The sequence below is a fragment of the Xyrauchen texanus genome, chromosome 24 (genome assembly GCF_025860055.1).
Source record: "Xyrauchen texanus isolate HMW12.3.18 chromosome 24, RBS_HiC_50CHRs, whole genome shotgun sequence".
Classification (NCBI taxonomy): Eukaryota; Metazoa; Chordata; class Actinopteri; order Cypriniformes; family Catostomidae; genus Xyrauchen; species Xyrauchen texanus.
Window position 1 is genome coordinate 14,752,819 of NC_068299.1, and position 23,483 is coordinate 14,776,301.

At 37.1% G+C, this 23,483-nt stretch overlaps 3 protein-coding genes across 5 annotated transcripts in view; 1 reads left to right on the plus strand and 2 right to left on the minus strand.

Annotated features, from left to right (window-relative positions):
- Nucleotides 1–12,207, minus strand: part of antxr1d (ANTXR cell adhesion molecule 1d) — a 34,930-nt gene extending 22,723 nt beyond the window's left edge. For both annotated transcript variants that reach the window (XM_052090150.1, XM_052090151.1), the window contains exons 1-9: nt 11,845–12,207; nt 7,324–7,395; nt 7,175–7,246; nt 6,897–6,978; nt 6,762–6,792; nt 6,601–6,674; nt 6,414–6,482; nt 5,995–6,075; nt 5,852–5,912 (exon numbers count right to left, since the gene is read on the minus strand). In XM_052090150.1, coding sequence (XP_051946110.1) covers nt 5,852–5,912; nt 5,995–6,075; nt 6,414–6,482; nt 6,601–6,674; nt 6,762–6,792; nt 6,897–6,978; nt 7,175–7,246; nt 7,324–7,395; nt 11,845–11,993 — 691 coding nt within the window. In that variant the 5' untranslated portion in view covers nt 11,994–12,207. The remainder of the gene's footprint in view (nt 1–5,851; nt 5,913–5,994; nt 6,076–6,413; nt 6,483–6,600; nt 6,675–6,761; nt 6,793–6,896; nt 6,979–7,174; nt 7,247–7,323; nt 7,396–11,844) is intronic.
- Nucleotides 465–16,472, plus strand: LOC127617963 (PR domain zinc finger protein 8-like). 2 transcript variants are annotated; one of them, XM_052090154.1, is made up of 5 exons: nt 465–543; nt 12,714–12,956; nt 13,478–13,702; nt 13,963–14,194; nt 14,702–16,472. In XM_052090154.1, exons 3-5 carry the CDS (start codon nt 13,487–13,489, stop codon nt 15,805–15,807), a joined length of 1,554 nt encoding a protein of 517 aa, XP_051946114.1. In that variant the 5' UTR covers nt 465–543; nt 12,714–12,956; nt 13,478–13,486; the 3' UTR covers nt 15,808–16,472. The 2 variants fall into 2 exon arrangements, with proteins under 2 accessions (XP_051946114.1, XP_051946113.1); XM_052090153.1 differs by lacking the exon at nt 465–543 and adding an exon at nt 6,038–6,106.
- Nucleotides 16,473–19,074: 2,602 nt separating this feature from the next.
- Nucleotides 19,075–22,905, minus strand: LOC127617907 (growth/differentiation factor 10-like). The gene is made up of 3 exons (XM_052090073.1): nt 22,417–22,905; nt 20,658–21,553; nt 19,075–20,276 (listed from the first exon to the last, which is right to left on the minus strand). The coding sequence occupies exons 1-3, from the start codon at nt 22,655–22,657 to the stop codon at nt 20,085–20,087; spliced, it is 1,329 nt and encodes a 442-aa protein (XP_051946033.1). The 5' UTR covers nt 22,658–22,905; the 3' UTR covers nt 19,075–20,084.
- Between the last annotated feature and the right edge of the window lie 578 nt (nt 22,906–23,483).

The window sequence follows — 23,483 nt, forward strand, 5'->3', positions numbered from 1 at the left end:
AAATACTTATGAATTTATTACTATTATTATGTTATTTATTTTTAAGAAATAAAAAAGGAAAGAAATAATAATGTATAGAAATATAATTTTTACTTCAACCAGTCTTAAAATAATGCATCCACAAGGCTGTTCCAGTTATCTAGAATCCTACACAGATATTTGTCTCATGTAGACCTTTTCAAAAAAAAATGCCATACACTGTGAAATTATATTGTGCATAGCTGGAGGGCAATTCTCCTTATTTTTTCCATCCTTGACCTTTCAAGAACACTCAACTCAACTGGGCAAAAAATGCATATGCTCCAGTGGTGCTAATAATAAAAGTGAAGAGGTTCACAAATCTCTTGGAGTTATGTAGTTGGAGGGGCTGCGTTGGTGGCCAACAAAGCTGACTGCCTGACCTTTGAGACCCTTCAGGCAATTCTGTAGACCCTCTGACGGCTGCTAAGCAGCATATGTTAAGAGAGAAAAACATGCTCACTTTAAACCTGTCTCAGCAGGAGTCAGAGGACACAGAGTGGATATGACCTTACTTATGGCACTGTGAGTACCAGTTTGTGTGTGTTTGAGGAAGATGTGAGTGGATTTGAGCAAATTCTTTCTGTGTCCACTCAATAATGTTACACTTCAAAAATGTGTTGGTTCTACCTTTAACATTTAAGTGCCTAAAGTTCACAGGATGAAAAAAACATTCTGTGCAGTGTGCCATCAGGGAAAAACAGAGGTATGGAAAGGTCAGTAGAATATCACTGAAGAAATTCATTGAAGACATTTGTTTGGAGGGTATCAGAGAAGAGATTTGACACTTATAATTTTATAAAACATTTATAAAACTATTACATTAAATGTTCTATGAACACTTGTGTATTATTTAAGCTGTAAAATATTTTAAATCGTCTTTTTACGGTCGTTTTAATGTTTACGGAGTTACATCGTCATGGCAACAAAGTTGTAAAATTGTACATATATATATATATATATATATATATATATATATATATATATATATACATATACACAGAAAAGGGTAGTTAGTTAGTTATTTTATCACACTAAAATCATGTTAACATATATATTGTTGATGTCTTGTGGCTATACTTTTGAAAAGTGAATATTTAAACATACGGATTGGCCCCTTTCACTTCCATAGTAGCTGCCTCACATAAATGCTGTCTTTTGAGAGCAACTTGTATCGCACCTGGAATATTCCTTTAAACTAGACGCGGATAGGGTGGCAAGCTAAAAATGTTTTAAAGGATAGTTCATCCTAATATATAAATTCTCTCATCATTTACTCACCATCATGTTGTGCCGAACCTGACTGAATTTCTTTCTAACATGAAACACTAAAGAATGTCCAAGCTGCTTTCTTCCACACAAACAAAGTGGATGGAGACCAGTTCTTTCAAGCAATAAAAAAAAAGTATGACAAAAAAGTACCATAAAAGCATTGTAAAAGGTAGTCCACACAAGCAGTGCATTATGTTCCAAGACTTCTGAAGCCATATTATAGGTTTGTGTAAGGAACAGGCTGAAATTGAATTTGTTATGTGCCGAAAATTTTGCTGGACAGCGCAGCTTGGACAATTTGCTTTAAATAACTCCTTTTGGGTTCCACAGAGCAAAACAACATCATACGAGTTTGGAACAACTTGAAGGTGAGTAAATTACGACAGCATTTTTGGGTGATCTATTCCTATAAACTTCCTTCATTTAGTATTTCTCCATAAGGTTCTGGGGAATGGCGAAAAAGCTGTCCAGTTTCAGTAAAAAATTCCTGGCATGTCTGTTGTCTTTTCAAACAAGTTCCACTCCCATACTATCCAATTAACCTGCCATTTCCTCTCTAATTATAATGATTCTGTCTGCCATGCAAATGCCCCTCTCCACCCCACCACAGCGTATAAATTTGTCCAGCTCTCTTGCTCATGCCTGCTTAATGTGACGGCAGTATAGCTGAAATGGCTAATTCCTTTTAATTTTGGAGGCCGGGCATCAACATCCATGTCCTTTTCTTCCCGTGTTACTGTCAGAAGCAGTGTGTCGGGTTCTGACAGGACAGCGCAGGGGTAAAAAGGTCATCACTGGCTTGGCAGCGGACAGCGCTGGCAGCGAGATGGTGGGCAGGGGCTGGTACGCTGTCGGCTCACGCCTGCTGTGCGGCACGGGAGAGCTGCCGCTTCCTAGAGAGCTTGATGGGTCAGGCTGTTTAGAGCAGAGGTGCCACGTCCGAACACGGACACTTCAATCACTGCTAAAAATGGGGGATGGAGGGGGTGGGGGATCGAGTAGAATCAGGAGGGTTAATCAAAGCAACGATGTTTGATGGCTGGGCCTGCTCTCAGAACAGGGAGTGATGGCCTGTTTGCAGGCTGCATGGGCTGGTCACTTCTCATCAGTTTGATCCCTGAGACTGTCAGCTACTGGAACTGCCTCCTTGCCACAGTGAACCAAACCACTAACCATGATGAAACTACACCTCCAAAAAGAGCTTTTGCAGAACCAAATGAATCCTCTGCTGAACTGTAATATTGGTAGGAAAATTAGCCCAATGGCACATATGATTTGCACAGTGAATTACTTCGAGGATTAAATTAATTACATGACAATACGTTCCATTAATTATGACATGCAATGTCGTGCAATTTTTACATTTAGGATTATGTTCATTAATCATGATAATGTGACTGGTTTGGTGTCATCAGTCCAGATTTGTTTGGGACTAGTGATTTTGAAATAAATAACACATGTGATGATTGCTCAAGGGATAGTTCATTAAAAATGAAAATTCTGCCTCCAAACTCATGTTGTTCCAAACCCATCTAACTTTCATTACAATTCATTTTCATTGTAAGGAACAAAAATGCAAAAAAGTGAATGGTGACTGAAGTTGTCAGTCCGTAACACTATGTTACATCTCCTTTTGTATTCCACGAGGGTGAGTAAATATTGACAGATTATCCCTTTAAGTCTAATCAAATGCAAATAATAACTCACTTGTACAATAACGGAGAACAATTATGATTTAAATGAACTCAATTAAAAAATATCTTAGTGCAGAGATAGCAATGGTGGGTGTGCAGATTAATTGAAGGGTTATTGTAGTTTTATCAGCCGTCATGAGCTAGTGGTCACTGTGTAACCTCTCTCTCTCCATCCATGTGCTTTAGGGTTTGATGTCCAACAACATGACAGAGAACTTATTGTTAGGAATGATCAAGTGAAATTAGAGAGCTGTGTTTTTTGCCTGGCTGGTTCTTGCTGGCCTAGTTTGCCACATCGGATCTGTTGTCTATCAGTGGTACAGTTCTGCTCTGCCTTAACCAGTGAAATGCCCATTTGTTTAATTGGCTGCTGCTCAGCAGACAGGCCTGCCACACTGAGCCAGGGAGAATGGATGTGGCTTGACATGACCTTATTAGCATGCACTTACTGCGCGAGAGTGCACTTACAGTGCCGTCTCCTCGTGACACGAATGGGCGGATAAACTCTGCCTAGACATGATCAATTTTAATTTTCTGGTGAGTGCAAGAGAGTGCAAATCACAAGCTACCATTGCACTGCTCAATGCTTTCATAAAAGTAGCACAGAGAGTTAATCACACTGAGGAGTTTTGTGGTATTACTGGATTACTGTAACTGATGGATTGCATATACTGTAAAAAAAAATCATGGTGAGGTGCAAATTATGTTTAAATGATTACATAGCTCTCTGAATAACTTAACTTTGATTGGTCAGTTGTGCCATTCTGTGGCCAATTATTTTTGAATTATGTTTGCTAAACTACTGTATATTTATTCACTGTCTTTGACAACCAGTCTTCAACACTTTGCTAGTTGTATGTCTCTCATAGGGACTCTCTTTCCTCTAACATAATATTTTTTTAAAGTCAAATCAATATTTCAAGTCCATTATTTATTTATATACTAAGTAGCCATGTATTAAGCGGGATAATGTACAGTCAGCCTCAGGATGATACAAGACCTGTATTTTATATTTAGGGCTGTAAATCTATTACAATTTTTATTCGAATTAATTACATGGTGTCCCGATTAATTAATCGCGATTAATCGCATATACAAATATTTGCTGAGAAAGCCCATCATATAACAATAAGTCAATAAGTCAATATATAATGATTATATATAAAATAAAAAATATTCAGATAATTAAAATACATTACATTCTTGTGGCAGAAGAGTTAATCATTAATAAGACAATTAGGGATGTCCAGATTTGATCACGTGATCGGAAATCGGGCCCGATCACGTGGTTTCAGACTCGATCGGAATCGGACGTTACCTCCCGATCAGGACTCGGATATATATGTATAAATATTCTCATTATTTTTTAACACATCTATAGTTATGCGGTGGCAGAGTTAGACCCTTTTGACTCCACACAGAAACAGCAACGAGTGCGACATGACATCACTTTGTTTCAGAGACGCTATTGGTTAAATGCAGGCGAAGTAGAATACGGAAGCAGCTTGAAGCGGAAAGCGCGAGTATGTCTGCGGTCTGGAGATATTATAAAGTTGATGACAACATTGCCAAAGCAAACTGTGAGATATGTAAACTGGGGATTGCAAGAGGTGGAAAGGAAAAGGCTACATTTAACACAACAAACCTGATACAGCACCTCAAAAACAAACAGACTTTTTAGTGCCGTTGCAAACGTCCTTGATGAGAACCGAAACAGGCTCAAACCTGACAATGTAGAGATGTTAGTTTTCATTAAGAAAAACATACATTTCCTTCTGTGAAACTTACTACTGTGATGACAGTAAGAGGTAGGAGTGCAGTTCCTAAAAGCACATTTCTGGTTTGCAAACACTGTGGCACTTTTATTTTTTTATTTGTTTACATGCCTGGCAGGTATTTTAAGTTGAGGTGCTATTTGTTTTTATGTTAGACTTTTTATATTTACTGTTGCACTAAAGTCCAAAAGTGAAGAATTTATGTTATTTATTACTTGATTGTTCAAGCTAACTCACAGACGTGCTCTGTTTGTTAACAGAGTTGTTGAATGTTAAAATAAGGTGAATTCAATAAAAAATAAGGAACATCCTGGATCAGTTTTTCGCTCTTCTTTATTCTTTTTTTTATGTATTATAGAAGTATCGGATCGGGACTCGGTATCGGTAGATACTCAAAATCAAATGACTCGGACTCAGACTCGAGGGCAAAAAAACCTGATCGGGACATCCCTAAAGACAATACAAAAAGTGGCTTTAGAATACAATGTATTGTTTACTACCATATTATTGATCATAAGTCAATCATTGGCACACAGTTCACAGCAATCCATTACACAAGTGAATTTGTCAATAAGTTTGAGATTTATTATGAGGGCTTATTTAAGGACCCGTCAATTTACACCTACGTCAGACATGCTTGTGTAGGGTCTTGGGTGTGTTGCGTCATAAACATAAAATGTTTAGGTCACTGTTTCAAGTTAAATATAGTTTAATACTCAATCTTTAAACACATCTTGAGATCCCTTGGTTCAGATTTGCGCTCCATCAAGTGTTTTGAACGCAAGAACGTAATGCATGTTTGTGTTGTTCTGCCTACTGAAGTGTTTTCTTCACTGTATAAACTGCGCGTTGCTCATACAGCTGAAATTTCTCTTACTGCCCTCTGTAGTAAACAGGTGGTACTACAAGCTTGCATTTCTCAGGAATCTTCCTTATTATGGTCCGGGGGCATGCGATTAATTGCGTTAATTTTTGTAAAATTAATCGCACTGAATTAACGCATTAAATCGACAGCCCTAATTATATTATATAATATTATACTTTTTAAATTATTAGAAAAAACAATGTGGCATGTGCTTAAGTGACTCTTACCACCAGCACATACACTGGATGGCTCAGCTGCTAAAATCTCAATGCAGGATTTCTTGATGATCTATAAAGAAAAAGAAAAAAGAAAGCCTGCCAAACTGGACAGTGAAAATCACAATGATAAATAGTGAAAGAGAGCGACTTACTGAGCCTATCATTCCTTCCAGGGCCTGGAATCCTCCAGTTACAGGGAATACATGTTCAATGGTGTCTGCAATTGTGGCTAACTAAAGAAGCAATACAACAGTGAAAATACAGGTAAAGTGAGACATCAAAACATCTCCAGTTCTGAATAGAAATACACTAATCAGAGTTAGCATCTGACATGTCATCAGACATCTCATTGTTCAGTGCACTGGAAAAAAAGTTACCTTAAAATTGTCATCTTATACTATACTAACTGGTTTTATTCAAGTTAAAAATATAATTGAAAATCACTAAATCAAACTGAATACATTAGGTTACACCAAAAAAAACTAATTTTAAAGGTTAGATCAAGTAGAAATAGCTCCTTAAGCTAACAATTGCAGGTTACCACTTTTTACAGTGTGGTGCTATGGGTTACCTGTGTCTGGTTGAAGTCTTTAACACCTACACAGTATACGATGGCTCCCATAGACCGAGCCCTCTGCGCCTACGAATAGATGGGCAACAGACTTTTAACTCTCTTAATAAGCAAATGCCATTGACGATTATACAGCCATCAGAGAACAAGCCACATCCATTGTGATATCACTGGCTTGGGAACTTGCCTGTTGCTGCGCTGTGACAAACTGATAGTCATTTAGCTCCCCGTCCGTCAGTGCTATGATGACACTGGCTGTCCCTGTGAAAAAACATTGTTCTATTCAGGCTTCACTCTTTCCAAATACAAGCGGAAGTAAATTGCATGTTAATTCGGTGTGGCGCTCACCATAATTTCCGTGATATATTTGCTCATTTGCCTGCAATTGGAAAGCAGTTGTCAGCATCATTGATGCAGGAAGTTTAAATATGGTGAAATCAGAAAACTGGAGGATGATTCTGGAGTTATTAGGTAAAAAGATACCTTTTCCAAACCAAGATTCATACATGTATCACCCCCTGGTGTTTCGCTCCTCAATATATTTAGGCCTTTGGTAATATCATCCCTTAATGAAAGACAATGGAGGAGACATATTACAATGCAAAGAAAGTTATTTGTGTGCAACACTGACCAGCTATACGTTAGGGCACTGGTTCTCAACTGGTTTTACTTCAGGAAGCAAATTTTTCAAAGGACATCAATTGTTAATGTGACATACAGTAGGCTTAATAGTACAGCTGATGTATGTGTGTTTGACATACCTATTCTCAGTGAGTCTCATAATCGTGGTTCCACGAGTAGAGAAGACAATGAAGGACATCCGTAACATTGGGCTATAACAAGAAACAATTCTTATATTTTACAAGAAATCATATTGGACTTATAAAGCACATATGAATCAAGCCTTTACCTTATAAATTTCTCTGCAAGATGCTCCACAAAGGAGTAAATTTCAATCCAGTGATGTTTGACACTTCCTGATCTGCAATTAAATCCAACAGCACAGCATTTATTTGAAACACTTCATGCTGAAAAAAGCCTGAAATGGAGGCAAATGTGAAAAACCACTTCTGAACATAATAATGACCTTAACCACAACTACATAACAATTATCATCTTTTTACACTATGTGAGAGTAGCAGGTCCTTCACTACTCAATAAAATGCACACATGCCACTAATTAATTACAGGCCCCAAAGCACTCCCAACAAGGGCTAATTCCTTTGTGCCAGATGAATCTGCCTCCTGCTAGTAGAGCAACACCCCTTCCTCCTTCAGCCAGCCATCTGAATGGGAGCAGATGGCAATGGGTGTAACAGGTTGGGATTCAAAACAGAGCTGGCAACTACATCAGCATCCAAAAAGGTTCACAGCTCCATCTCTGACAGGGGTGACAGAACATTAAAGTGAAGAGTGGATGTATTAACAGCATAATCAATGCTAATTTGATGTCAGTTCCAAACACGCCTGCACTCACAGATTTACACAAATATACTCTATGTACTGTATGTGCGCATCAAAAGGGTAATAAAATATGATTTACAAAATGTAATATACAGATGGCCCAATTACTATCAATCTCCACTTTCACTTTCTTCTTCTTTTGTTTTTGCCGATTTGTAATCTTCTTGCATATCGCCCCCTACTGGTCAGGGAGGAAAATTTAGAGTAAAAAATAAAATATTCATCTGTTTCTCACTCACACCAATCATATTACTTCTGAAGACATGGATTTAACCTCTAGAGTCATATGGATTACTTTTATGCTGCATTAATGTGCATTTTAAAGCATCAACCTTTTCGTACCTGCTCACTTGCATTGTGAGGACCTACAGAGCTGTGATATTCTTCTAAAAATCTTTGTTTGTATTTATCAGAAGAAAGAAAGTCATACACATCTTGGATGGTATGAAGGTGAGTAAATGATGTGAGAAGTTTCATTTTTGGGTGAACTATCCTTTTAAATGTTAAAACAATAGTAATAATTAATATAACAGTATGCTGTTCAAAATGGAAAAAAATAAGTATTTGAACACTTGGTTGCAAAAAATGTGTGGAACATGTCCAAAGTCAATGAGCTGAATTACACCTGTGGTTACTCTGCTTTCAAACCTTGAACTTGAGACTTCATACAGCGACTAAAAATCACCTTTAGACCAGTTGATTAAATATATTTGTCAAAATGAATTTAGAAGAAAAGTTAAGTTAGTTATGAAAGAGGTCTAGTATCCTTTGTTCACAGATTATATTTTGTATCTAAAGCAATAACTTCCATATATGTTTAAGGCTTAAGTTTATTTTGGGGCCACTGCACAATTAAGTCAATACAACAATATCAGATATCCACACTCTTTAACAGCATTCTTAAAATAATGTCCTGTCTCCTGTGAGTTTAATATTATTGTACAGCTATAATGAATGTGCCACAGCATGCATGTTGTGGTCTGAAAACACAGCTGTGGTGTGCAGTAGTCTAGAAAAACAGTGTTGGTTTCCTTTGATGTAGCTTGATCCAGGCTGTATCTTTTCTCTGACCTAATAAATTCTTCAGCATTTAAGCACTGCTGCTGGTCCGACACATTACAAAACATCAGCGTTGTTCACAAACCCTGCTTTTGTCTTTAAAAAGGGAGCACTATGACACTAATTGTAGTTCCAACAATAATCAAAGATATTTTCTCTCTGTAAACCTCACTGAAAAACAGCTGATTTTCCTTCCAAAAGCCTCTCTAAACCGATGGCCTGATATTTATAATTAATCATTGAGTGGCATTTAAGACCTCCAAATTCAGCCAAACCATTCAGCTGATTAAAGATGTGCAAGTGTGGATGATGCATGCCCTTAGGTGTCTAAATTTATTCAGAAAACAGCACAAATAGAAACGTGAACTGTGAAGTGTAACTACTAGGTGTTTGCAATCCAAACTACACAGAAACAGAAGGTTATAGCTGGAAGAACTAACAATGTTTTTATTTTTTTTATTGTTTTTACATTTTACATATGCTATACTCGTTATTATTTTGGTGCATGCACTAACAGTATAATTTATCTAGATATATTACTGAACAACTTTACATTTCAGTTACATTTTATTGTATAAGCAAAAACATTTTCTACATTTTAATAGATTTTTGGACTAAAATCTGATGACACAAAACTATTTAGTGTACAGTACAGTATATCTGAACTACAACATTCTCCAGCTTGTTAAAGCTTGTCTGGGTATTCACAACTGCCAGGTGCTAAAGAATTATGCCAGAAATACCACTTACTCCTCACACTCTGTAAAGGGATTAATGGAAAGGAGGAGGTGAGAACCGGCTTGACAAAATAAATATATAATAGTTTAATATAAAACTTAACCAGCAAGACAAACACACAAAGGTGTCGGACAGCTGTAAATCTCTCTCTCTCTCTCTCTCTCTCTGTCCCACTGCAGCCTTTATCCCTCTCTGAGGCTTGATTAGTCTGATTAGGGGCCAGGTGTGTGGAATCACAACCCGGCCCCACCCTCCGCCCAGCCACACACTCACCGAGAGCTCATTACACACATAACAGCTAAACGCGGCCTTACGTATGAAAAACTATTTTGGTGTTTGATACAGCAGAACATGCATGTAAACAACTGGCTTCCCAACTGGCTGTTGGTTAGGCTGATTAAGCTGATTACGATATTGGTTGAACTGTAACTTTAATTAACATTGAAAGAGACTTTTTGCTTGAAAATGTGTATCCTTTCAGATACATAGTGGGAAAGCTCTAATACAAAATCTGTGCTGTAAGTGACTGAAAAACACAGCACTAAATACAAACACATTGGTCACTAGAACATATTTAAAATGCCAACAACTGGCACAAAGATATTGATATTAAATCTAAAAGTTTGGCATTTGTATATTGAAATGTATACGATTGGCATTGTAAATGATTTCAGAAATCACAAAACAGACCAAAAGTACATAAAAATTATTAATAATGGATATTGTTGAACTTTTTTATTAAAAATGTTATTATATTCTTATTTTAATTGACTTGAGATGTTACATGTTTAAAGGGATAGCTTAAATTAAATTGAAAATGTAAAATCTTATCATTTACACATACTCATGGCATCCCAGATGTGTATGACTTTCTTTCATCAGCCGAATACAAACAAAGATTTTTAGAAGAATATTTCAGCTTTTTAGGTCCTCACAATGCAAGTAAAAGGGTACCAAAATGTAGAAGCTTCAAAAAACACATAAAGGATCATAAAATAATTCATACGACTCCAGTGGTTAAATCCTTGTCTTCAGATGTGATATAAGTGTGGGTAAGTAACAAATCAATATTTAAGTCATTTTTTATTATAAATGTTCCTCCCTGCCCGGTAGGTTGTGATATGCACAAAGAATGCAAATTGCCAAAAAAAGAAAAACAGGAAAAAGAACAATGTGAAAGTGAAAGTGGAGATTGATAGTAAAAAAGGACTTGAATATTGATGTTTCTCACCACACTTATCATATTGCTTCTAAAGACATGGATCTAACCACTGGAATCGTATGGATTATTTTATGCTGCTTTTACGTGCTTTTGGAGCTTCATGTTGGCACCCATTGACTTGCATTGTATGGACCTACAGAGCTAAGATAATCTTTAAAAAAATATTTGTTTGTGTTCAGAAGAAAGAAAGTCATACACATTTTGGATGGCATGAGGGTGAGTAAGTGATGAGAGAATTTTCATTTTTGGGTGAACTATTCCTTTAGGACTGTGTGTGTTTGTACACATTTTTCAAAATTCCTTCATGCTTCTGAATCACGAGGAACACAATTTATCTAAATAATGGAAGCCAGTCAGGTGAAATCTTCCTTTCTCTTACAGCTGATGATTGAGACGCCCCTGTAGTGATAAAGCTGCACAAATACGCATGTGAACCGCACCAGGTGAAGGAAATCACGCTTGTTAAATCACCGCCCGGGGCAATGAGATCTGTCCTCATATCTGATGCGTCTAAAACAATTTACCAATAGAACGAACTTCAGGAATCCAACATCACATCATCAGGAAAACCAGAAGGAATTTTATAATGCATTTAGTCATTGAATTGGTTCATTGTTTATATGGTTTGTATTTTTGTTAAGTCGACACAGACAGTCAGCCCTTCTCAATGAATCATGTCTGGTCCCCTTTGGGATCTCGCCAGCCAGACTTACAGCTTCTGTTAGAATACCTCAGAATCACAAGGGATTTCATGCATGTTTTGCCATTGCATTCGATATTAAAGCCTTTGGATGATGAACAAGGTTGCATCATCTATGTAATTCAACTGCACAGAGCAGAGCATGAGCATTATGACAGTGCCATTACAGCGGTGCACGAGCAGAGGCGTCGCGCGGCATGTGCGCAGTGAGCGGAGAATAAGATTCCATAAATATGAATGCCACTTACTTGTCGAGGACAAAATACAAGTCGAAAGCGCCTTGACAAGACCTCTTATCTTCCCCCAAATAAGGCTCAGCTTGTCCAGTATGAAGACTGGGCATCAGAATCCCTAACAAACCCACAGCGAGACCCATGCGAATCAGTGAACGTGCCATTTCATCAGTTTTTTCTCTCCAAAACCACTGGGAGAAAATTGCATTTCATAATATTCTTGCAGCAAAGTGGGAAAAAGCTATTTTCCATGAAATGCATTCCTCAAATAAATATATTTAAATGTATTGTAGCAGTGTTATATTCCGTAGTCATCAGTCCGCTTCCAAAACAGAGAAAGCCCCTCCTCATGGAGAAATGCTCGGAGGAGCGACCACAGACCGGACGGCAACAGCTCACTGACACTTCCTTTTTCCGGGAGAGGGAGAAGACTGGATTTAACAAAATTCCTTTATGGCAGTTCGAGTTTTCCATTTATAGTTATGAAACCATTCAGAATGTTGTTTGACTATTTGGTTCAAGCATCCATGCTGCTTTAAGTGAAATGGATCACATAGCCTAAACTCCACAACAGTGAAGGCACCAGCAATTTTTACTGTGCAACCATGTATTTATTTTAAAAAAAAAAATAATAAAAATGCAGAAATAAGAAAAAATGCTGTATTTCATTCGCTCAATAATAACGACACATTCTTACTTGACTGTAGGTAGCCTATATGTGCACTGAACACGCTCCGTAAAATGTCTTGGGTTTATAAAGAAATGCATATATATTTTAATGGACATTACTGCACAATTTATTATTATTATTAATTTATTTTTTGGGATACTGATTTGCATCCAACATTCCCTGACTTTTGTCACTGATATCCCTTGCTTATTAGCACGTCTGCAAAGCTTGTGAAGCACCAATCAAACGCCTCCTGGGGGGTGTTGGGGAGAAATGAAGCACATCATCCCTTCCCGTCCTCAGCTCGGATAAGTGCGTGACTGCGCAGCGCGAGAGACAGTCAAGAGACTGTCAGGATCAAGAGACAGTCGTGATTGCGCGAACTCTGTGGATAATTCCAAATCCCGTCTTGCATGAACCGTGCACCTGCTCTGGGACATCCAAACCATAACCTGCTGTGAGTTGAATTTTGACTGCATGCTAGACTATTATTTTTGGTATATTCGTATTTAACAAAGCCAGCTGTTTGTATTTAAGCCTTTGGAAAAGCTGCAAAAACAAAGATATATTTTGTGTGTGTGTGTGTGTATATATATATATATATATATATATATATATATATATATATATATATATATATATATATATATATATATATATATATGATCACTAAAGCTCAGATTTTTCAGATAAATTATTTTCGCAATATATAGCCCTTCACCATTTTATAAATGTGTTATGATTATTTATTTACAGAAATAGTCGATTTTAATTAAATCAATGCAACTATATGTTTATTTTTTTAAAAGAAAAGTCACATATATTTAGACGAATACTGATTACCAAAAACTGCAAAAATAATGTATGCAGTCAGTACCCTATATCGATAAAATCATAAGAATGTAGGTTATTCCTTAATCAAATTGAAGCATTAATAGCCTACATGTTATCTAACATGTGTTTCTTTATACTTTTCAGGAATAAAACATGGAACACAATTTTATCCCCCGCTCCTTGTGGACTAATGACAACAAATTTCTCCATCACCACGTCGCGGATTTTTTCACCAGTGTACAAGTTACGCAGGATATACCAGATGGGACATCTTTCGGACCTTGTGTTCTTCATAATACCTTTTATGATACTATAGCCTTCATTGCATTGAAATCATTTGACAAGCGGAATAAATCACATGTATTTCGGGTGAGTAATTACTGAATATTTAAACATGCATACATTCAGACTTCATTTTTTTAGACTGCGCTTGACACTATTTATGCGTGTTGTATCGTTGATGTTGTGCTACTTTTGTAAATGCAAATAAAGATCAATAGAGTGCATAGCTTCTTACTCTGTAGTCTTCTGTAAAAATAAAAAAGGCAACTTGCAAAAAAAAAAAAAAAAAAAAAAAAAACAAACGCTTTAATTTCCTCTAAAGGCAAATGTATCTCCTCTTTCAACAGGTAGACCCTGAGGCGATGAAAAGCTCCCCATTAGTTCTTCCTTGGCTACGATTAGTGCAGGCTGCAATGAGTGCAGAAGACCAGAATACTGAGGCCTACTTGAAGGGTGGACAGCTGCATTTCCGGACTATTCGAGATGTGAAAGAAGGCGAGGAACTACTTGTTTGGTACGACGATGAGTTGTCTCATCTTTTGGGATTCGGAGAAATAAAATCAAAGACCTTGACAAATGGTGAGTGCATCTGTCCTCTGGCAAGTTATATTAGGCAACATTTATTATGATTATTAATTAACACTTTATAATAACTTAATGGCATAATTGCTGAACAGACATAATGACTAAAACAATTTGGAACATTTATTTTTTTTAAATGTCATGGACCTTTCAGTAATATATTTCGATTATAAACTGATGCTGTTTTGTTAAGGCCACGCTATATTCCTACAATGTTCGCAAATTAATGATCACTGAATGTAATTATACATTATTTATTATTAGGCTATTTTATGAATTTTATTTTGCCTATTATTTTCTGTTCCACTGGTCCATACTTCATCGCCTTATTTGTATGTTAAATTATCTGTTAATAATAATACACTTATTTATAATAATAATACTCCTTTTACTATTGTTATTTTTATTAATTAGCCCATTGTTATGTCTTTTGCAATTATTTCAGAATTCACGACTTTATTTGTATTTTAAGTGATCTGACAGCATGTGCATTTTCATTTGCAGGCTTCACGTGTACGAGATGCGGTCAGGCCTTCAAGAACGAAAATCCATTCCTTGCCCATTGCCGTTTTTTATGTGCACAGGAAAAAGTCGATATCATCCGGCCTAACCAAGAACAGAAACAAGCTGAAGTCAAGCGACAGCGCAAAGTCATAGATTTTCACAACATTGCACGAGATCTGGAGCACAAAATAAGCGATTGTTCTGAAGACACGACTATGCCTCGAAAAAGGAAACACGAGGCTTCATTAAGCCCCCGGAGCAAAAAAACTGTTTTGCTGGAGAAAACCAACATCACTAATCACATAAATATCGCCAACAAAGGGTATCAACTTTTCCAGGATATGTCAGAATCTGCCATTAAGCTCTCTTCAGACAATGGCTCAAGAAATGAGCCGAAGATGAGTAAAAACAGCGCGTTTACCGAGGTTAGAAAAACACAAGAACAGTCAAACACCGAACGGCCATCATGTGATAAAATGACCCAAAATCGAACTAACACAGAGTCCGACGCCGGCCTACAGTCCGACTGCAGCGCGTTCTCGTACGTGTTCCCCAAGTACGCGCACTCGAAACAGAAGAGCGCGTTCTGCGAACCCAACAAACGCACCATTACCGAAATTCAGAATCATTCTCCTCTTGAACTATGCGGTCCTCCAGATTTGGATAATATCTCAGACACTTTCAAATCAAAGCCTGTACTAGGATACAGAAATATATTGGCCTCGCATCTATTTCACGGTGACTTGCCGGGTACCCATGCTGGTGGAATGATGCCCACTCCACTGGCTACAGGAGGCTCCTTCTATTACGCGCCTGAGCACTGGACCAGAGCTATAGGTGGTCAGCTGCAATCTACTTCTTTCGCAGTCCTCCCCCCTACTTTAACTCCACTGGGTGTTTCAGTTCAGAACTGGTGCGCCAAATGCAACCTTTCCTTTCGAATGACCTCCGACTTGGTGTTTCACATGCGGTCACATCACAAAAAAGAATTCGCCGCAGAGGCTCAAGTAAGGCGGAGGAGAGAGGAGAAACTCACCTGTCCCATCTGCCATGAGTACTTCCGGGAGCGTCACCACCTCTCACGTCACATGACCTCTCATAATTAGGACGGATAACTCCATCGCACTTTACTTGAGACAGCTGTTCACGCGATGCCACGAGGTTGTTTGTTCGTTACAAAAAGCATTTTAAGAGTCTTAGAAGAGGTTGTTTCAAAGAGCTATAGGCATACATTCCAGACCGGGTCATGTTTAAGGCTTTTTAAATTTGTTAAAGTGTCATTGTCTACTTTCCCACCAGTCATTGTCATTTAATCCATCATGTTGCTAACATGTATCTTTGAAATGTGGGCATTGTTAGCGCGCATCGGAGTAAGCCTAAACCGCCACTAGGTGGCTATAGAGATTCATTATTTTCTCTCCTTTTAGTTGTGACTAATACTAGGTTAATTGCATGGTTGTTTTAAACTTAACGGTGCCTTATACATGTCAGGATGAGTGTAAATGCATAGAGAAATGTTAATATTATATATATAAAAAAAAGACTCATTAGTGTTGCCAACATCTGACTAAACCATTACTTATTGCTTTGTAGCTACAGATATATTATTATATTTGAAATATCCATCAGTACTTTTCCTTTCAGAATGCCAAATCTTTGTTGCAATTTTCTTTTCAGATGTCTACTTTTTAACACTTAACTCAGCACAACGACCAGGAGGATGTATTTATTTAATTAAAAAATGACATACAGTCGTTGTATTTCATTAAAGATTTTGAACATATTTCATTGGTGTTGTCTCTGATTTTAGTCATCCACAATTATTATCAAGTGTCATTGTCTATGTGCACTACACAGGGACATTAAGAGATTTATCAAGGTAATTTCAGTTTGTCTAAAAAATTTTACATTTCAGATTTATTTGTTTTCTTTGGCAATCATTATTAGCCTATATTGTTTTATATTGTGAAAAGGGAAGTATTGCGCACAGCAAGAAATCCACTATTATTGAAATCCTTATAAATATATATATATATATTTGAAGGTGTACCATAAATGTTAGTTGTTTTAAGAAGACAAAATAAACATTCCTTTTTTGACTTAAACAACCTAGATGACAAAATTATTTTGCAATACTTAACAGACATTGTCACAATAGTATGACGAAACAGTGACCACAGTGACTTGAACAATGTTTGTTTAAAATGTAAAAAATAGGAAACTTACCAGACCACATGTCCTACTATTGCATCCACCATGAGTCCTCAGAGTTATAGATGACATTGTCTGATTTATTAAGGATTATAAAAACATCTGATGAAGTTGATGCAAAGTGAGGACACAACTTAGGCATTTTTTTTATGTAAGTTTTTAAGTTTTCTTTATGCATTGTTTGATATCTTACAGATCCCTACCTTTCATTTAGTATTTATATTTATGAATTTGCTTCATTTTTAAACACTTTGTTTGACAGTTTAACATTGTGACTTCTTGCTGAGGACAGGTTAAGTAACATGTGCTTCTAAGTATAGAATTTTAAAAGTATTTTAAAAAAATTCTAATGAAATTAATTGTATAAAAATATAAGTAATGAATGCCCTGAGTAAACACATTTCCTTCATTTATTTTATTTCACAATTTTTATTTAAAAAAACAGAATGGTGTGTGAAAAGAAAAACATTAGCTCACACCCAAACACAAATATTCAGAGACCAGCAGAGTGCACTCTCTTACAATTGTTAAGACCTTGATGGCATCATGATGTTTGGTCATGTACTGAAAGCATTGTGTTCAGAAAGATATTTGACATTTTTTGCACAATTCCAAAAAGTAAGCTTTTATGTGAAAACCACCAGGAATTCTCCCTTTAATTATAGACATGAGGTAGCAGGTAATAAACTCAACACTCTTAGAAAGTTCACAGGAAAGTTCAGAAAGATATCCGTCGGTATTTAGCTAGAAAATTAAACATTCTACTTATTCAAAAAAGCAAATATTGAACTTCTAAAGACATTAGATTGAATGAAAAGATGTGTATTCACTGGCATAATATTGGCCCTATTAGAAGGTCAGCAGTCTGCTTCTGATGTTAATCGGTTGAGGAGTCATTTCATGCACACATAGAAAATCTTCTGTTCATTCTCAAGAGAAACTTTCATCACTGCCATTAATTGATCAGGCCTCATTTGGAAAACTAAATATTGACTTTGGTTCTTAGAAACTATTGCGTATTTATATTTTGGTGAACCTTCATGTGTCCAATCTGATTTAAATATTAAAGAACTCCTCAGGGGAACGATGCATTGCCAGAAGGGGATTCATCTGATAGTTACCCTCAGTTTTTCTGGGCAGCTTTATGTTGGCATTACAGATAGACACTGGAATTCTGATTCTTCTGCTATTTTATGGTCTCTGCAGGAGACAAAATTATATCCAAGTCAACAAACCTCATACATGCTGACACTGTCAAAACTGGGCACTTGGTCATAGACAGAAGATGAAAACAGCTTTTGATTACACTGGAGGCCATATATTCATCATCTCATCAGTTGCCACTGAATTTTATGCTGGTAAATGAGTCAAATGTAATTACAAGATAGTTTACCCAAAATCTGGAAGCTCTATGAATACAAAATAATACATGTTGTGAATAGACGTTTGTGAGTTATAGTTCACCCAAAAACCTCATCATTTCTATAAGGTCTGTACCATCACCAGCTGTAATTGCATCCTTTTTCCTTATGAAAATGAAAGATGACTGAGATTGAGATCTGAGACTGAGATCCATTTGTGTTTCATGGAAGAAAGTATGTCATATGGGTTTGGAAAGACAATTCAAATTTTAATATTTCAGTGGTCCACAGTAAAAGCATCAGACACATGCTCATTCAAATTGCATTCTCTTTAGCCTACACCACCTCAGCATTGTGCCTGCCCCAAACATGTTGACATCTTCAAGGGTCGTCTTTTTTAACACACTGCACAGAGAAACCATTCAGCACACATCGTTATCCAAAGGAACGACACGGTGACAATAATTGGGTTCTGATTTTTGAGGACACAGCACTTCCCATTTTTATTCATGGGCTAGTGGGATTAAAATGGTTTAAGTCAAATTAATTTTGAACTGGGTGACATCATCTGTTGAAGTAAGAGGTTAACTTCCAGCACTTTGATGCTCTTGAAGTGGGTGGGAACTGGGAGTTAAAGCTGTCTTTGATGTGCAGGTGAAGAAATAATGTACAAGGCAGGTTTCTGATGTCATCTCTTCACTTTGCCAGAGATTCCCATTTGGTAAGGAATATACAAAACATAAAATCAATGCTAGACAACTCAAAACAATATATATTTGTGTCACAGAAAACACACACTGGTGGTGTATTATATATTTTATTCTACTTACAAGGCAAGTTTTCATAATTTAAAAACACATTTACAAAAATACATTCTCTAAAATATAATATAGTCAACCAGTTTAATACAAACTGACACACTTGGCCCAACTGCTCCTTGCTTATGGCACCAATCCAACATGGTCATGTTGAAATGTGTCAGAATACAAAAAAGAGATAGTCTATTCACTGTCACTCACTGAGAGATCAAAGAAACCATGTGAAATGTCTGTTAAAGTATGTAACAAACGCACTAACCAACCGCGACTATTAGCTGATCCTCCATTTGGGAATGTACAGACATATTTTGCTTCTTATTTTTTGTTCAAAGTTAGTTTTGTTTCAAAACTAAGCTTGGATATTTTTTTTTATTGAACTACCAGACTGCTTTGCAGTCATGATAATAGATTTTGCAAATGCCTGATGAAAAAGATAAACAAGTTTACATTTTTCATTTGCACTGCATCTTTTTTTGTTATGGACATTGTTTAGACCCAAATATCAAGCTACACATCGATTGTACTTGGATTTTAAAAAATACACACCAAGACATTGTAGGGCCACCTTAAACTGTGACTACACCCAACATTCATAAGAATAGTTACAATTCTTTGTTCTAAATTACTTTACATTGTAATTGAATAGTTTGGCCAAAGTTATAGGTTTCAGTTATCTTCAGTATGCTATAAAACCTGTTGTACATCCATTAATCTACAATGATGAGATTCAAACAGCTATTTATGCATGTGAATGACAGCAAAGCTGACATTTTATTACCAAGTAAGCGTAAGTGCTCCTGTTACTCATTTAATACAATGAAAAAGGTTTAAAACAGATCCCTCTGCATATTTAAGCAGTCTAAAAACACGAGATGCAGTCCTTAAAACATTTAGCCTCAAGTGCAAACTACAGAAAATATTCCTCTTCATGGTAAATTCTGGTGTCAAAATCACAATGATGTCAATTAGTCTCTTTTTCCCTGTTCAACCAGTCTATCTACAAGCACATGTCTCCACAGACATGTTTGGGTAGATTTTCAATACAATGTTTTTGCTCTCATCCAAAAATAGTACACTAAGAGGTTTCATCTTCTCGGGGACACAGCAGGGCTCTGGGATCCCTGGAATTATACCAACTGCCTTGACTATGCTCTGTATGGTTGCATGGTTGGAGGGACGGACCACCTGAAAAGTGAAGAATGAGAACAAAATTAGCTATGGTAAGTGTTTAGATATGCAACTTTTTTCACTTTGTTAAATGGAGCAGAGGAAATTACGTCTTACAACACCCTTTAATAATTCAGAACAGAATAACTTTTAAACTGGCTCATTTTAAAAGCAGGAAAGAAAGAAAATGTTTCCAAACTGCCCTTAAAACCCCTATTAGGCATACGATTACTTGACTATAATTACACACAAAGTTGGTGTGCTTTAGTTGTGCACCTTTTCTAAATGGATTCTTTGTTTCAAATCTCTGGCTAAAGAAGCTGAACGGAAGCTGAAACTGTTTATATATTCCAACATGTCTATTCACATATATGCTGATTCTCAGTCCGATTCTCTGACCTTTGGTATGGGGAATTCACATGTTCCTGCGCAGTAGTAGGCATCAAAAGACTTGGGGGACAAGATCCATTCGTTCCACCCGATATCTGCAAAGTCCACCTTCAGATATCTCCTGGAACAGCTGCGAGGCTCTTTCCACTGTCTCCTCCGAGCCTTCTTCATGGTTTTTTCATCAAACCTGAGAACCTGAGATTTGCTGAATACATCAATGTGCTCCTGGCCTTTCCTCCGACGCTCTTTTTTGAAGGGCTTTGGCTTGAGCGCAAAATAAGCGCTTTCCCACATATCGTGTTGTTTGAAGCTGTTGTACTCAACCTCCGGGAGCTCATTGTTCTCATTGGGATCAGGGAAGTTCAAGTCCAGTTCCCGCTTCACGCGTGTGTCAGGTGAATGTTCTGGAGATCGAGTTGGGTGCTGGTCTGCAAGGAAAGGGTCATATCTCTGTAGGCTCATAGCCACGCTGTTGGGCTCTGATATGGCCATGTCATAAGCATACATCAGCAAGTACGGAAGGCTAAGTGGTGAGAGCTGGTCCTGATAACTTTGATACTTCTCGCCATAGTCAAACTCCACTGTGATCAAAAGGTGATTCTTATCTCGGGCCTCCTTTATAATGACAGACACATCCTTGGTCTGCCAGGTGCCACGTCTATGAGAAACGACAGTGATGTTTCCAAGAAGTGATCCTGTGGAGGGAGACCGGAAAAGAAGACAAAAAGACGGAAGCTGGTGGAAGTTCTGGATGCGACAAGAGGGGTTCTTGAAGCGCTTGCAGAACCAGGATCTCTGGTGTGGCCGTTTGTCAAAGAAGAAATGAAACGTGGAGGTGAGGATCACCTCAGACTCCTGAAGGGACGTCAGATTCAGCTGGTACAAAATCCTGTGCTCCACATTCTCTGCAGAGATTCAAGAGATTGAATGAGAGATTGAGAAGCTGAGATACATTTTAATTATGAAAATGGGCTCAAACAACAGGCTTTTTGTTTCATGTGTACAGCTTTAGAGAAGACTTAAGGAAGTGAGGAGACATGTTACTCCTAGACCAGACATGGAAATGTTTATTTAGGTTCCCCTAAGAGTTTTAAAGAACCTTCAACAATGCAAGTCTTTTAATAGTGACTGATTAAATGCTCTAGCACACTGCATTCAAAATTATAATAATACTTTCGACTATTTTATTATAACATTATCAATAATACTGTGATTTTAATTGATAACATGCTAACATTGTCTATAGCTTTTAATTTATTTTCACAAACATGCCCCCCTTTCTTTCTTTCTTTCTTTCTTTCTTTCTTTCTTTCTTTCTTTCTTTCTTTCTTTCCACAATAGCATATTTATAAGCCTGCTATCTTGGAAATGCAAAATTATTGTGTTCTGATTAATATCTCAGCTTTTATGGACCATCATTTTTGTTTTAACTGAAATTGTGCAGCCCATAATTTGTATGGAAACTACAGTTTAGTTTAAATTTCAGTGTAGACACAAGATCACATGTCTTCCAAGATCACAGCTACATCCACATACAATAAAATTCCCAGGTACAGTAAGTTCCCAGTTTCAACACACAAATGCTTAAAACTTTTATACAGGCTTACATTTTTTTTTAAAGATATTTTTGTAATCTCAAGCAACTCACAGAAAGCTAAATCTAAAATTATAGTGTAATAGTATAATATGTTTGAATAAAGATAGCTAAATATGCTTTATAACGCATATAGTGCATTCAGAATGTCATCTGTACATTATAACTACTTACCAGGGTTTGCTTTAAAGCCTCTTACAGTATTTCCGTCTTTGGGTCGATTAAGTTCAACGTTGTACTTCTCGTACAGTTTAAACATGTGTTGCGTGAGCGCGTCTGTGGCAGTGAGTGAGTCCGTCGGGACGTCCAGTAGGTCGCTGTCGCGCCCACTTCTCCAAACAGCGTTAGATGCGCCAGTTTCTGAACCAACCCAAAACAGGAACAGGTGCATCAAAAACGCACATTTAAAAGTCATGTTGAAAACCGAGAATTAAATGAGTTTCCAGATGAGACTTGAATACAGTGGAAATTCTAAAAACCGCTGACAGAAATGAAAACACACTGAAGGTCTGGTTAATAAAAGCTGTTTTCCACCCGCCTTTTTAACGAAGCACAGAGCACAAGTGGTTATAGTGCTTCTCGCGTTCTACCAGTCTCGTGCATAATGTGTTATACATCACTTATTTCTTCTGACCGCCACAATCCACGGCACAGGCATAAGCTGAGTAAGTTGCTGACGTATCCGCCTATCAGCCAACGGGAGCTGCTGCTACATTACACCCGAACCAGCAGGAGGCCAACCAGAGGACAAATAAGCAAACATTCTCATTCAAAATCTTTTGAAAATATATTGAAATTCCATTGTGCTGAATTATTGTCTATAGCTTTTCATTTCTTTTCACAAACATGCCCTCAAGAAGCTTTCTGACCCTATTCCCAATAATTTCTTTCTTTCTTTCTTTCTTTCTTTCTTTCTTTCTTTCTTTCTTTCTTTCTTTCTTTCTTTCTTTCTTTCTTTCTTTCTTTCTCTTGAGGGATGACCATTGCAAAGAACTAGTGCACACTGGAAATAATATTGTTCTTTTAGGAAGGCAACAAATGCAAAAGACTTCAAACGATTTTGAATATTTGTGAGTGCTTTTATTTGATTTCATTATAGTGATTTCATTCAGTACATGAAGCACACTGGGGGAGCGGCCCTGTCACCTCTGTGTTTTGTGTGGAGTGTCCGCAGTGCCATGCCAACAATGCTGGTTCTGTGAAAGCCCGGGGCTCCAGTGGAGAGACCATAACAAGCTCGG

Coding starts and splice junctions, on each gene's coding strand:
- LOC127617963 (XM_052090154.1), top strand. CDS start 13,487: ATGGAACACAATTTTATCCCCCGCTCCTTGTGGACTAATGACAACAAA. Junction 13,703..13,962: donor ATAAATCACATGTATTTCGG/GTGAGTAATTAC, acceptor CTCTTTCAACAG/GTAGACCCTGAGGCGATGAA. Junction 14,195..14,701: donor ATCAAAGACCTTGACAAATG/GTGAGTGCATCT, acceptor TTTCATTTGCAG/GCTTCACGTGTACGAGATGC.
- LOC127617907 (XM_052090073.1), bottom strand. CDS start 22,657: ATGACTTTTAAATGTGCGTTTTTGATGCACCTGTTCCTGTTTTGGGTT. Junction 21,554..22,416: donor AGGCTTTAAAGCAAACCCTG/GTAAGTAGTTAT, acceptor GAATCTCTGCAG/AGAATGTGGAGCACAGGATT. Junction 20,277..20,657: donor GTGAATTCCCCATACCAAAG/GTCAGAGAATCG, acceptor TTCACTTTTCAG/GTGGTCCGTCCCTCCAACCA.